The sequence below is a fragment of the Lontra canadensis genome, unplaced genomic scaffold (genome assembly GCF_010015895.1).
Source record: "Lontra canadensis isolate GAN:19392208 unplaced genomic scaffold, GSC_riverotter_1.0 scaffold106, whole genome shotgun sequence".
Taxonomy (NCBI): domain Eukaryota; kingdom Metazoa; phylum Chordata; class Mammalia; order Carnivora; family Mustelidae; genus Lontra; species Lontra canadensis.
Window position 1 is genome coordinate 4098052 of NW_022631100.1, and position 15648 is coordinate 4113699.

General features: G+C 43.6%; 1 protein-coding gene across 5 annotated transcripts in view; it reads left to right on the forward strand.

The window, feature by feature from the left end:
* RABGAP1L (RAB GTPase activating protein 1 like) overlaps positions 1–15648 on the forward strand; it is a 736622-nt gene that overhangs the window by 708229 nt on the left and 12745 nt on the right. For 4 of the 5 annotated variants that reach the window (XM_032838756.1, XM_032838757.1, XM_032838762.1 and 1 more), the window contains 2 exons: positions 8419–8529; positions 15441–15545. In XM_032838756.1, coding sequence (XP_032694647.1) covers positions 8419–8529; positions 15441–15545 — 216 coding nt within the window. Of the gene's footprint in view, positions 1–4110; positions 4602–8418; positions 8530–15440; positions 15546–15648 lie in introns of those variants that run through there. The other variant, XM_032838764.1, reaches the window with a different exon arrangement.

Genomic DNA, 15648 nt, shown 5'->3' on the forward strand with positions numbered 1-15648 from the left:
AAAATCTGGGAAGAGTGCTTTAAAATAGAAGAGAAGGCAACGAAAGACTAAAATCGTACATTTAAAATCAGTCTGGGACTGAACTTGGTACTGTTTCGTAAATCCTTTTCACATCAACATAGATACGTGTGAACAGTACAGTGCATATTATTTGTTCAAGAGTACTTCCCACACGTAAGACTTTCAGTGTGTTCACATTTTACTGCGGGATCAAAGTAGAATTAAACTTTTTTTGTTTTGTTTTGAAAACAGATACTCCTTTTAACTTACGCATATCAGATATGCTCTATAACTATTTCTTTTATCTTACTGTAATAGCTTGTCCATACATCCAGTATTTCTGTACCCTTTTAATAATGTCTAAATATTTACATTGGGAATATACTTAGTAAAGTTACAGTCCTCAAATACATTTTCAAGGTGATAGTTGGCATCATAGTTTCCAACCATCACCAGGCTTGTTCTTTCAGATACTCGATACCTAGTTTAAGAAACTAATTATAATGACCTTAAAGTAGGAAAGTGTTCAAGAAATACCTCTTAGCCTCTTCTAAATTTAATCCTGTCAAGAATAAGATCTGTGTCCCTGGAATGAGCACGTTATAATTCGTAGATCTTGGACTGGGAACCTAGTTGTGCAAATTCTTAAGAATAACTTGAGAAGATCTTTGTGGGCATCAAGTCAGAACTTAGACCAGTTCACTAACAAGCCCTCCTCCCCCGTGAAGGTCTGTACTACTTAAAATGCCATGTCTACGCCGAGCTCACACGATGGCAAGGGAGTTAGGAAAGTTGGGTCAATTTTTTTTAAAGGCCCAGAAATGTCATACAATAAAATATTCTAAGAGATTTTTCAGTTTGATGCTGTTTCCCTTGGCATACAAAAAGGCCCCTTGCATGGAAGCCAGAGGTGGGATGAAAGACCCAGCAATGCAGAGGCAGCCCTGAGCCATCACGTTCTTGCTGTATTTATCGAAGTATGTGTTCTAATTTTATGACAGATACCGACATCTACATTTTCAAGTGATGTCACTCTACTCCCCTGTATCTAACACTTAAATCTCAACCGCAGAGAAAGAGATGAATTATGTTGGTAAATTTTAGAACCCTAAACACAAAAACGTTCTGGAACAAGACAGTGGTGATGGTCGCACAATGTTGTGAATGTACTAAAACCACTGAATTGTACATTTTAAAAAGGTGAAATTCATAATATGTGAGTTCTATCTCAAAAAAAAAAAAAAAAAAAAAAAACCCAAGCAAAATGTTTCAAGGGGAATGGCATCCAACCCACCATCTTCTTTTCCTAAATTCCAGGTCATGCAAGAGAAGCCTGTGCAGAAGCCGTACTTGTGGGAGGGAGACCTTCTGTCAGATTTGGAGCTCTTTAATGATTATAAATCCTGTGTGTATTCATATTTATAGGGGAAAGGCCAATGTAGGTGGGTGATACATTCATTTTCATGTATAAATATGGATGCACACAAACATAGAACTGTATAAATTTGTATACACACCAGGCTACCTGGTCTTGGCTTCCGTTTGCATTTGAAAATCAGGTCTGCAACGGCTTCCTACAGGATTTGGTGTGCTCTTTCTGCCGATCTTCTTGACTACGTTTCAAGACGCAAAAAGGAAACTTTATTGGAAGAGGAATATAGAACATTTTTTCTAAGTCTCTTCTTAAGTTTGACCTGGCCAAATTGGTGTGGTAGTTTTTATCTACTTGAAACTTTGGTTTGTAAATTAATTAATCTGAAATGAAGGGAAACACAGGATAAAGACTTTTCTATAGAAATCCATCATGTATATTTCCATTTTCATACAAGCCCCCAGAAAACACACATTTAGGAATACATGTAGCTGTTTTAGTATATTTTAAAAATTAGTAGTCAATCCCCTAATAAGTAGTTACCAGCCTCAGAAATTGTAATACTGTTTTCTGTTTTAAGGAGTTGAGTTGTCTCCATTTAGGGAAGGATAGTTTTCTACTAATGTCATCTGTTGACAGCACCTTTTAGAGAACTGCAGCCTTCCTCTACCTCTGGAAGATGGTAATGCTTTTCTTATTTAATTAAGTACTTGCACAGATGTGGGGTAAACCTTCGAAAGCACAGCTAATTAATTAATTCAGTGAGTCTTCCAAAGCGTAATGAAGATTATGTTATTACCTGTTCTAGATGGGCAAATCCTAGAAAGAATCGGGAATGCTTAAACTCTCTTGAGTTCAGGACATAGATAGTATTATGCATCATTTCTAATTCAGGTATCTTATCTACATTTAGTATAATTAAATTTAGAATGTTTAATTTCTTTGGTGAGGTTAGAAGTAGTAATTCTCTTATCGAAGTGTAATTCAAACAGGAAGAGAGTAATTCCTCCAAGTTTGCAAAAAGTTTGTCTTACACATACTAATTTTTGTAGAGCAGTTATCCCTGTATGTAATTTAAAATTAAGCTATTTAATTATACTGGGCAAAAATGATACAAAATATTTGAAGTAAAGCTTAATTGGACTTACATTATTTGCCATTCTTCTATAGCTAATGAAATAACTTAGACCAGACATCACATTTTGTTTTTAAATTGTCAAGTGAAAGAAGTTTAAATTTTGCTAAATTACCTGGGGAGGGGGGAGGGAAGGCTTCCCTTTTTCTTACTCTGTGGGGCCTTTCCTTCCTCAGGAAGTCAAAATAAGTGAATCTATTTTTGAAAACTCTTTTCTACCAATGAAAATAAATTTACATATTTTTAATTTTCCTCACTACAGAAACTGTCATTGGTTTTTGGAAATATTTACATTTATGAAATAATATGCTTTTAATGAATACTGAGAGTCAAGAGCATGGTTTCTCTCTGCCTGTGATAACGTTGTGATAGACCTCAGAAGGCCACCACTCTTGTTGATCGTGGATAATCCACTGAACTCTGTTGTAAGATGGTGGAAGTTGCAAGCTAACCCCTATTGAGGATTCTTGAGCAAATTACTAAGAAGGAGCAGGTGGCTTCTGATGATGCCTGTTCACTGAGTTTTACTTAACACTTGAGAGAGGTTTGAATGTTACACATATTAAGAATATTCTAAGTATGTTTATTGATCTTCAGAATTAATTCTCCAAAACTTTTATTCAATTTTTAGTGATTTTATTTTAAGTCTTAGTAAATTTTGCTTCCTGTGTAAGTAGCATTACTGAGAAAATTATGTCACACTGACATGTTTTGACATCCTCTATAACCCATTTGCTTTTTTAAAAATTTGATTTGTATGCTAGAGCAGGGTATCTGCAAACTATGGCATGAGGGACAAATGGGCCCACTGCCTGTTTTTGTAAATAAAGTTTTATTGGAATGCAGCCACACCCATTGTTTCCTTATCAGCTGTCTAGGACTGCTTTTGCACAACAGTGGCAGAGTTTGAGTAATCTCAACAAAGATCATATGGCCTGCAAAGCCTAAAATACTTTGTGTCTGGCCATTTACATCTAAAGCTTGTTGACCCCAGTGCTAGGAAATAACCAAAGACTATTTTTTAAATGCTAGGAGAACTGTAGTCTGGTTTGCCAACTGCCAGTTACTTATTACCAACAAGATTTTGTTTTTAGTTTGACATTTCAATTTTTTAAAAATTTCTACCAGAAAGATAAAACTGGATACACTGGGTAAAGGAAGAGCATAAAATGATTTCAAGTATCCAGATTTTCTCTCTCAAATCTTCATTTGCAGACAATGTAGACATTTAAACATTTAATCTATAGGCATTTGCCAAAAAACTGTTTGCGAAAATCTGATGATGCTAATTATCAACTCTTGAAAGAATTACCCAAACGAAAGCATGGGAGAGTTGAGTGTTTTTGCTAATAAAATTGCACTGGGTCTTTTAGGAAAACATTTTCTCCTGACCCTTAAATGTCTTTAAAACCACGTTCCAAGAATTCATTATAGTAGCAGATGATACACCCAAAATACTGAGCTAGGGTTTACGAAGCTGCCTCATTTCCCATCATTTTTTCCTGTAAGCCTTCGTTTTTCTTCTTCTGAATGCCGGTTCCCGTTGCTCTGGTCTCTCATCACGGAATAAATGACGTTCACCATCCTTTATGCTGCTTCACCCACATTCCAGCCCTCAGACTCACAGGACAGCTGGAAGCATTTTCCTGCCCAGCAATGTCAGTCTGTTGCCCGAAAATGAACTATTTTGCAACGTTTCCGACCTTGTCATACGAGGAAGTTCCTTCCACCCGGCCGAAATAACACAGTGTAAACAACTCACACCCAAGTTGCCCATAGTCCCGCAGACAGCATTTTCCAGCCATCACAGGGACAGCGAAGGGCAGGGTGCAGGGGAGGAGTTTGAATCTTAGTCTGGCTAGGTTGAGACTTGCCTTGCCCACTGGCTGCCTCAAGTGTACTTTCTTCCAGCGAATGTTTGCAGACAGAGAACTTAGAGTAAATGACAGCGTTAACAAGTGTCTGCTTCTGTTATTGCCATTTCCATAACTGTATTAGTAGGTGTGCAATTTCATTGGATATTCTGTTTTTTTTTTTCAATTGTCTTTTGTACCTATGATTGAAAACGGTAGTTGGTCTATGACTTTTGAGGAGGTAAGTTATTTATCTGTGTATGTCTGTGATACCGGCGTCTGTCTGTCTGCAAAATGCAGTATCCTCCTCCCCAAAGTTACTAACCAAACTCTCACGGCAGCCGTGCAGCTCTTCTGCCGGGGAGGGGGGGCAGGGAACTAAAGAGGCAAGTTGTCGTCTGCTTTTTGCTGGGATGGTGTCAGTTGTTGGAGGATGGAGGATGGGCCGAACAGGGCAGTGTGCGTTTCCAGGGTTATGGAAGCGGGGTCTCCTGCTGTCTCTCCGGAGAGGAGCGGGAAGCCGGCTGCCCGTGGTGTTGACAGGCTCGGAGCAGCTGGCCACATCTGCTTCTGTGCACACCGTGGCACGCAGCTGCCTCTGCATGGACAGGCTGCCGGGGGCTGACCCCCGGGCGCACTCGGGCAGGCAGCCCTTGCTGACCTTTGGGAATGAACGAAGCCCATCCACATGGAATCTTCTTCTCCGTTCTAGTATAAAGCTTTTTCTTGCATCAGTCAGTTCCAGGGAGTGGCGGGGGAGCAGTGTGGGCTCCTTGGGAGGGGCTGGAAAAGACCACCCAGTAAGATACCTCACTTGAACCCTTGGCGAGTGTGGGCAGGTTCATGGGCAGGAACTCCCGCCCCGGTGGGTGGCGGTGCCTCGCTGGCCGGCTCAGGGGCTGGGAGAACTGCTGAGGACGCCTCCTGCCCCAGGTTCAGACTTTGGAGGACGATACTGCATTTTCGGCCCCACAGCTTGCTTGCCCACATGTCTGTGAGTGCAAAGCAGGAGTCACACTCGCCCTGTGCTGCTTGCTGCGTACACACCCAACTGAAGCTTTTTGCTAAAGCCAAGCCGGTAAGGGCGCCCCTGAGGCCATTTAGCTTTTTAGGGACGCTTAGACACTCACAGTTTCTCCCAGATCTTCCCCTGTCTCCCCTCCCCCCCTTGGCCGCGCGTCCCTAGGGAAGGGTTCCAGTTTCAGCAGGCGTGGTGACGGCTTGTGTCCATCAGCACTAAGCTGAGCTCCCCCTCATCCTTAGGTAATGTCACCCACCGAGGGTTGGTCTCTGATCAGGAGAGAAGGAGCCGCCTGGTGCCATCTATAACAAACTTGCAACGAAGCACTTTTCCATGTGTGACTTTGCGTGCGGGTTATCTTAACTCCCTTGTAAGCCTGTGTCACTGTCACCTGAAAAACCTGAGCTGCAACATTGTCACTTGGGTGAAATGACTGTAACGTCAGCAAACATTGAGGGGACTCTGCATCTTGAAGTCATGCCAGTACAGTTGTCAGGAGGACTCAGACCCTGACTCAGGAGTAGGGCCTGGAGTCCTGTCACCAGGGGCTCTCCAGAAGGGACTCCTGGAGGTGAGAACAATCGCTTCCCTGCTCAGCAGCCACCTGGGTGCGCTGTGTCCCGACGAAATGGTGCTGGGCATTGCCGCTCCTTTTTTTTTTTTTGGTAATTCTGAGTTTTCAACAAGTAGGCAAGTTGTTTCCACAAAAAGGAGTAATATTTAGATGTACCAGAGCAAAAGACTAAGTCTCGTGCCCCTGCTAGAATTTGGATTGCTTCAGCAAAGATGGAAAGATGGCCATGAAGGCCCTGGCTGCTTTTCTGCATGTATTTTCATGACAACTTTTATGCTACTTCTGTGGGAGGTTAGGACCTCTGTGGAGGTTAGGACTTCTGTAGAAGGAGGGGACAGAACTGGATGAGTGCAAAGTGCCCCTACAAATACGTCCATGGTCTTTTCAGGAATATCTTGGGAAAGGATTCCTGGCAAGGCCATACTTTAGATGGGTTACATCGTATTTTGGTTAAAATGAAGATCCAGTCTGCTTTCAGGTAGAATATGAGCTTCTAACAGGAGTGAACTTGAAAAAAATTCTCATTCTGATTCTGAGTGGTTTTTAATTTTTTTAGATAACGTTCTAAACCCATGTATTCTGTATTCATTGTTGAAAACTTAGAAGCATTTTTAAAATTTTTTTTTTTTAAGATTTTATTTATTTGACAGACAGAGATCACAAGTAGGCAGAGAAGCAGGCAGAGAGAGGAGGAAGCAGGCTCCCCGCCGAGCAGAGAGCCTGATGTGGGGCTCGAGCCCAGGACCCTGAGATCATGACCTGAGCTGAAGGCAGAGGCTTAACCCACTGAGCCACCCAGGCGCCCCTTAGAAGCATTTTTAAAGCACAAAGACAACAATAAAATTAATCCGGCACCTACAATTAATGTTATTCATGTTGTTACAAAAATCAGACTAATTCCTTGTCTTTTTTTTTTTTCTTATGAGGTGGCTTAAGCATTTCTTTGGTCATTACATATTTTTCACTTGTATTTTAACACTGCATGGAATTCTATCATGAATTTACTTAAAAGCATTTAATAGATTTGGGACTGTTTTTATCTTCTTCAGCAGATTTCTTTTTCAGAAATGTTTGGGCATTCCCCAACTGTCCCAGTCTTCGTCTTCTAAAAGAGAAGACAGAAATTAACTCTGTTGGGCGGTTCTAGTCAAAGCACAGGTTCATCCTTCAGCTTCTCTGCTGGCCCCATTGGGGGATTCTCCACCCCATGAAAGCCTTAGGCTCTGCCCTTACCACTGGTCTCTTAGCCCTTCTTTAAGAAACAAAAAGAAAAAAGAAATGGGGCTTTCTTTTTTCCATATAACCAATCCCAGGTTGTTCTGTAGAAGGTAAATGTCCTTTCGTCCCTTGTGACGCAATGACATGCTCTCTTCCTGGGCATAGATTTGTCTTCTGGTCGTGCACCACTGCTCTGAGTTTCTGCTACCCTTGCAGAAAACACTGTTAGGAGTATAAATCTGAAAAACAGGAAGATCTCATCACATTGAAGTCTTTCCTGTCAGCTCTCTTTGAATCTCCTATAACTGTTAACAGTAGCAAAAAAAAAAAAAAAGTGCTTTTGATACTTTGGAATGAAAGACAGTGACTTGCCCTTCTGAAAATAGATGGCATGTGTCCACAGTACATAAAGTTTAGTTCAGGGGAGACCTTCCTCCTTCCTTCGTGAGAATGTGATTTGGCTCTTTCATCATAGGACTTTGTTTCAGATTTTTTCCTGGAAGCTCAAGAGGGAAAAAAACAGCTTAGTAATTTATTTTACCAAGAGTCTTTTGAAGTTTTAAAGTTGAGAAGTTTTTCAAAGCACTCCCACAAACATTTAGAGCCATTGTCGTAAGGACTCTCGCTCTTACCGGTACAAACACCGGTGTTCAGAGAAGTATTTCTACACAGTATTCTACACCAAGGATGAAATGTCAGTTGATAGCAAAAGTCCGGAACCCATGTTTCTTTATTTAGCGCTCATAATTGAATATATTCAATTAACGTGAACTGTGATACTGGGAAAACAATGTGCAGAAACGTCTAGTGGTTTCCCCGCATCTGACACCACCTGCGTGTGCAGTTTCCCTTGAGGTTAAGGGTCGGATTATTGTGCATGTTTCAAACAGAGGCTGGCCAGTGTCTGTGTTCTGGGTCTGTATGAAACGTCACAGGATTGGGGAGGTGTTGGAAATTCTGCCTTTTGTGGCACTTTCTAAATAATGCAGCCTTTACCATGCAGCCTGTCAGGGACAGTTGTAACCGTCACCAGGTAGACCGCCGCACCTGCACCGCTGGCTTAACTCACTGTTGTTTTCTGGACAGCAATCCTGCCTTCCTGTGCCACTCGCGCCTCCTCCTTCTTACACCTTCCAAAGTTCACTCTGTTGTCGTTGCCTGTTTTCCCTCGCCAGTCCCGTTCGTTTCTGCTAGTGTGTCTCGTCGCTAACTCCCCTCCCTCTGGCTGTTGCTCTTTTCCTGCAGAGGGAGAACCGGAGACTACAGGAGGCCAGCATGAGGCTGGAACAGGAGAACGACGACCTTGCCCACGAGCTAGTCACCAGCAAGATTGCTCTGCGAAATGACTTGGATCAGGTAAACCTGTCGTTTGCTGGGTTGAAGTCCAACCGTGACGACCACCTCAAGGTTGAGGATCGAGCTGCTCTCGCTGCGATCCCGCCGGGGCTCACTCTGTACCCGACGCTGAGTTGGCTGCTGGTCTGTTGAATGTATAGACCAAGAGGTGGGAGGGGACGGCCTGAGCTAATTGGAGAGGGTGGAAGATGCAAGCCTTTGAGAAGGGTTGGGGTCCCCTCCAAACAGCATGTGCGATGCTGTTTTCTTTATAACTCTAAACTTCTGTGGTGTGTCTTCTCTTCATCTGTACTTTTCCTAAGCCTAGGGCTGCCAGTATAATTACCTGGGAATATCAGTCACCAAGACTATACCAGTGCCACGCCAGCATTGGAAGGCACTTTTCTTTTTGTTCCAAGAAGAGTTCTCATCTCCAGTGAACGTGAGGACTTTATAAGAAGTATGTACATGGGACGCCTGGATGGCTCAGTTGGTTAAGCAGCTGCCTTCGGCTGAGGTCATGATCCTGGAGTCCTGGGATCAAGTCCCACATCGGGCTCCTTGCTCTGCAGGGAGCCTGTTTCTCCCTCTGCCTCTGCCTGCCATTCTGTCTGCCTGTGCTCGCTCGCTCTCCCTCTCTCTCTGACAAATAAAAAAAAAAAAAAAAAAAAGGAAGTATGTACATGAAGATACGGGTATTAGTGGAGAGACCCGCTTTGTGATGGCTGAGGGCCAAGATGCTAGGTGTGAATCCCTGCATCACCGTCTGCTCACCGCACGACCCTGCGCGGTTCTTAACCTGCCTGTAGGTAAAATAAGGTGAAGCATGTCGACACCATGTGTTCCATACATGGTAGCTGTTGCTAGGAGGACCTTAAATTGTTCAGCTTGCCTGGTTCTTTCCAGCAGTACTTGACAGCTTTAGGACTTCTTGTTTTCTGTCCCTGGTGTTTTAAAAGATACTTGGCAATATGGAAGGAGTCTTGGGCGGGTTTAAAATTATCTCTCTTTTCTGACTTCAGAAGTGACTGTTCCCCACCAATGGTGTCAGGGTCAGAAAGACTGAGACTTAACACTGCTGAATCTGTTAAAAAAAAAAAAAAAATTACCTGTATGCTGACTGCTCATTGACAATATTTCAAACACAATGTCCAGTAATAGAAATACGATGAAATGTTTGGAGAAATTTTTTAAATGCTGAAAAACGGTCCCTGGTACTACTCCTTTTCCCCCCATATATACGGCTGGTTTTGCAGCTCAGAAGTTTCAATCACAGTAAGATAGGGATTAGATGACTATTAAGGAAAATATGGCTAAAGGAGGAAAAGAGGCAGCTGAAGGAATTCACAGTACATAGAGTTTGAAATTAAGACAGAAACTGCTGGGGTGCCTGGGTGGCTCAGTGGGTTAAGCCGCTGCCTTCGGCTCAGGTCATGATCTCGGGGTCCTGGGATCGAGTCCCGCATCGGGCTCTCTGCTCAGCAGGAAGCCTGCTTCCCTTCCTCTCTCTCTGCCTGTCTCTCTGCCTACTTGTGATCTCTCTCTGTCAAATAAATAAATAAAAATCTTTAAAAAAAAAAAAAAACTGCTTTGTGGGACACAGGATGTGGAAGGTCAAAAAGCAGCCTGGTTGGGGGTCTGGAGGTCCGGGGTGTGACCCTTTTCCCCATGACACCATTCAGCTGGGCTGTTCGGAAGTTATTAGAGGGGGTGTGAGAGACGTGTGACTAGGAGAGAGCCAAAGAAGACGGAGGGCATCCAGTCCATCAGGACCAGGACCAGTCTGACCTTAGCTGGTACATTTTTGTGTTAATGACACGACGCTGGTGAGTCAGTACTGTAATGAAATTCTTGTTTTCATACAGGCTCTCCCAACGGCCTCACATTTGATTCTGTTCTTTCAAATCTTTTATCCATTAATAGTTTTCTGAAGATGGATAACTAAATGAGAAAGAGTTTTAAGCAGGGGGACTCCGTGGAGATGCGGTGAAATTCATTAGAGAGAGTCGTAGGTTGAAAGTTGTGCAGAAGTGTATTTGGTGTTATCTATCAGGCCTTTTAAAAGGATTAAAAAGTAATGAGATGAGATGTCTACTGACCACCTACAACACACCAAGGACTATATTCAGCAATTCTGTAACCGTTCTCCCATTTAATCTTGCTAATGACTCTGCCAAGCAGGTGTTTTTTTAATCTTACATTTAATAAATGAGGAAAATGGCATATAGATTCTGACTCGGAAAGCTCTTCTAACAAAAATAGAAATCTGGTCGGCGGGATGTGTACAAGATGGTTTACTACTGTGTCACTCAGAAAAATAAAAAGTAGAAATAATGTGTAGGTCCAATAGAAGGGGAGAATGAAAGCAAATGTCTTTTAGGAATTGTTTTTTAAAAACAGTGGGAAGATAATGTTATAATATTGTAAAACCTATAAATTTCTCTGTATATAATGCTTGCATCTAAATTGCAAGGAGTGTGGCTGGCAGAGGGCCATTGTGTTAGGAAAGAAGCTGAAAAATACCTCAAAAGGAGAAAAGCCTACAAGGAAATCCATCAGAATACTAGTTCTAGTATTCTAGAATAGTGTGGGTGATGAGAGTCAATCTAACTTAAATTCATCTTTTGCATTTGTTTTCAATTATTTTATCTTTTATAAGAAGACCTTAAATTCTTAACAACCCTTGGGTTAGTAATAATATGCATTATACCTTATTAATAATTAGAAAAATAATACATTATTTTAAAAGATGTTACACCACCAAGAGAGTCCATCTTGTGGATCAGCCTGGAAAGACTGCTGCATGCGTAGTCCCAAAGTAACTATTGGGTATCTGGGTAGGTAGCTTGTGTAGATTCTACATGCTAGTCCCTAAAGAAAAGATTTCTTCATTCTTTCATTTTTTCTTCTTTCTCTTAATTTCCTTCCTTTATACCTCTTCTTTTAAAAGAGTAAGGAAGACCTGGCCCTTGCCTTTTGAAGCTTGTTATCTAGGTAAAAGGATAAAAATTGCTATTTCATGCACATCTCCTCCAAACATCTGATTCTGCAGTTTCTGCCTGAGCAGGGCTTACTTCCCTGTCCAACAGCTGTCCATGCCCTTTTGGTGTCTTGTCCCCCAGCCAGGCCGGAAGGGCACCCACCGCCTAGGGAAAGTGCTGGCTCTGCCCACCTCCACCCTGTTCACCCCCTACTTTTCCGTTGCCACTTTTCTCAAAATCACAGCTCTTCATTAAAATAGCCAGACTTGGACAAACATAAAACAAACATGAAAGCAGCTTGTATTCAAGGCAATATGTAAACAAACAAGCACTAATTAGGTAATTAGGTACTCTTTAAAAACAAATTATCCCCTACCCTTGCCCCTTTAGTGCTGGCTTTGAGCTTCCTGGGCACCAAAGCCTCTTAAGTTTTCTCTTTGAAACAGCCTTCTGTTTTGACAACTTGCCCTCCTTCAGACTCTGAGAATAAGGACTTCTCCCCTTGATTAACAATGTAAAAAGATACAACATGTCCATTTCAGTTTCTGTAGTGAGGTGCCTTCAGCCCTTCCTGTCCTTTCTTGTTCCCAAGGAACGAACAGGAGAGACACGGCTCCTCGTCCTTCCAACCAGAGCAAGTTCTGTGTTAGAGCAGGGGCTCCGTGTGATGAGTGGTAAAGTCTTTGTTTTGTTTTAAATTGAACAACTGGCTTGACCAGTTTTTTGGTGTGTGTTTTTTTTTTTTTTTTTGAGATTTTATTTATTTATTTGACAAGAGGGTTAGAGCCAGAGGGCACAGAGGCAATCACAGAGGAAGAAGCAGGCTCTGCACCAAGCTGGGAGCTCGATGCGGGGCTGGATCCCAGGACCCTGGGGTCAGGACCTGAGCCAAACGCAGCCACACGCTCAGCCATCTGAGCCACCCAGGCGCCCCTGGCTTGCTAGTTCTTTGGGAAATCATTTCTGAGAGAGCCTCATCCCTGATGTGAGTGCTGAGCCTTTCGATCAGGTTATCCGTTAATTGATGATTAAATCACAAATGGCAGTGCTTTTTCCTCTCCTGTGTATGTCGTATGAACCTTAGGTAGCACTTAGAAGTCTCCACATCGATAAGGCATTTAAGGGAGGGCCTGGATGGCTCAGTTGGTTAAGCATCTGTCTTTGGCTTGGGTCTTGATCCTGGGGTCCTGGGATCGAGTCCCACATGGGACTCTCTGCTTGTCAGGGAGTCTGCTTCTCCCTCTGCCTGCCATTCTGCCTGCTTATGCTGTCTCTCTTGCTCTCCCTGTCAAATAAATAAAATCTTTTAAAAAACAAAATAAGACATTATAAGATGTTGGTAAGTGCTGAGACGCCTGGGTGGCTCCATCCGTTGGGCGGCCGACTCTTGATTTTGGCTCAGGTCATGATGTCAGGGTCTTGAGACTGAGCCCCACATTGGGCTCCATGCTCAGTGGGGAGTCTGCATCAGATTCTCTTTCTCCCTCTGCCCCTCCCCCTGCTCTCTCTCTGTCTCTCTCAAATAAATGAATAAATCTTAAAAAAGGATGTTAGTAAGTGATTAGAATTAATAATGACAGTGATCTTATTAACAAATTATGGTGAAGATTTTATAGTTTGAATTCAAAGAATATGAGTATCTATCTGTTCAGTATTACATCCCTAGAGATTCATTTAACATGAAAGATGATTTCTAATTAAGTGAGGCCTAGAAATTGGTTGTCCAAAGACCCAGAAGACTGTTTCTAGGAGAACCAAGTTTTTTCAGATGTGATCCTGTCTTGATGAGCTGTAGAATCATTCTGACTTCACTGTTTAACATAGAGGAGAGACTCTGGAGGAAGCTTCTGGAAAATTCTGACGCTCCTCCCACATGGGACCCCCAGCAATTTCTGCAGATGTCGGAAACACTTCTTTAGTGTTCCAAAACTATAAAATAGAATGTCTAGGTGTGATGCACAATTTAAGAAACTTAAATGTCCCGATAGCAGAAATTTACAAAAGGCTAAAAATTTGGGGTGAATCTCTTTAAGAAGCCAGACTTAGAAAACATTCACTTCAGAGTGTCTTGAAGAGGAAGGACTCTTCTCTTCACAAACTGGAAAATGCGGGGGCTACTGAAGAGGACGTTAAATTGCACTCTTCTTTATCAGGAGGGCTGTTACTTACATAGTCTGAGGTAGAACGTGAACCTGTGGGCTGAAGTTGTGGGGACCTAGATTTGGTTCGATTTTTAAGAACAGTGAAGTGATCAGTGTTGCTGTTCTTGATTCTCTGCTCTCTGACCCTCCCTCAGAGAGTCTGGGGAGTTGCTCCCTGCTCTGACTGCAGTCATCTGACTGGCTCTCAAATTGGCTGTTTCGAGTGTCTGTAATCTGCACCAGATATCATATACAGTTTATGAAAACATAACTTGCACGGATATCTTGCCCACCTCTAGTTTCAGGATATACTTTTGCTGTGTAGTTTTCCCCCTTAAAATCTATCAGAGTAAATTTTAGATTCTTTTTTAAGAGGGACTTTTTTACCTTCACTACACCATAGTTGCAAATTATCTGAAAACAGAGCTGTGACCATCAGACTGTGGGACACTGGGGACTATGAGCCCGGACAGAGAGGCTGGAGTGCCTCTTCTCTGCCAGGCCCCGGCAGACTGTGCTGGCCCAGCCCTGGGGACACGTGGGAGATGGGGCAAAACACATGCATGGCCACCTGGCCAGTTTTACGATTCTTTGGATAATGTTTCGCGGTTGTTGGCCAAGGATAGCTTCTTCGAATAGCTGTCTGTCCTCTGTGTCTGTGGTTTTCTCTGCTGAGCTCATCCTGTGGCCCGGTGCCACCTCCACCCCACACAGTGCCCCCTGGGCAGTGATTGGAGAGTCACCTCCATTCATTCACCAAGTACCTGGGGAGTCCCCGCCCCACCTGGTGCTGGCCTTGGTGCTGGGGAGATGGGGATGAGCAAGTCTAATGGGCAAGACAGAGAAACCCCCACGTGTGATTTGTCAGTAGAGATTGTGCTCAGTGCTCTTGAGGGAAATAGGAGAGATGTAGGCAGAGGAACTCATTTAGATGGAGGTGAGGAGCTGATTTAGGTCAGAGTGAGTAGGACAGAGCTCAGGGCTCACTCCACTGCAGATGTGAACTTGACGCTGAGACCTACAGGGAGAGGTAAGGGTCTAGGGTGTGCAGTAGGCATGTGTTGACTAGTTAAATAAACGCACGGTGCTTTCCTGGTTAATTGGACTCTGTATCCACGTTAAGAGCAAAGTATTCGCTCTGAGCTCTGCTCAGTCATTCCAGAAACGCGGCCTTTTCTGATCGGGTGCCTGGTCCATCAATCAGTTTTCCCGAGGGCCATCTCTGTCATGGGTTTTGGGTCTTAATTTCTCCTTGCTGTACTCACGGTCCTGTGTGCGTCCCTTCGTGAGCCATTTTACCTCTGCTGGTCTTTGGATTTTCTCACCTACTGTTGACCACGGATCAGCCTGTCTCTCTCTGAATCCGCACCCCCCACCCCCGGGCACTAACAGCTAGAAGCTTCTGTATACGGCTCCACCCCTTCATCCTAGCCATCTACACAGTCTCAGGGTGACTGAAAATGTGTAAAAAGCATTTAGAAAAGAGCATGCGCTTTGATGCCATTCACGTCTGAACTCAGCTCATGTCTCTCCTATTCCATGTCTGCCCCAGTCGGGTTGTTCGATCTCTCCAGACTTCACTGCCATTGTCAGTAAAATCGTTGTTGTGAGGATCAGAGATGATGTGTGCCACGTGCCTGCTAGGAAGTTGGCCTTCCATGAAAGCAGCCGTCCCCTGGGTGAGCTAGGAGGGGGAACGTGGCTTTTGGTCGTGAGGCAACCATCATAACTAGAGATTAGGTTTGGAGAGAGTATCCACACACGTTCTTTCTTCGCCTTCCTTATGATTGCCGTGTGCTCCGACGTGCAGGCAGAAGACAAGGCAGATGTGCTGAATAAGGAGCTCCTCCTGACCAAACAGAGGCTGGTAGAGACTGAGGAAGAGAAGAGGAAGCAAGAGGAAGAGACGGCCCAGGTGAGAGGCATCCGGGCGGGGGGGGGGGGGGGGGGTGGGGGGGGGGGGGGGGGGGAGGTGCTTTCCTTTACCCACGGGTGTTGGCATGAGGAGTTGATTAACA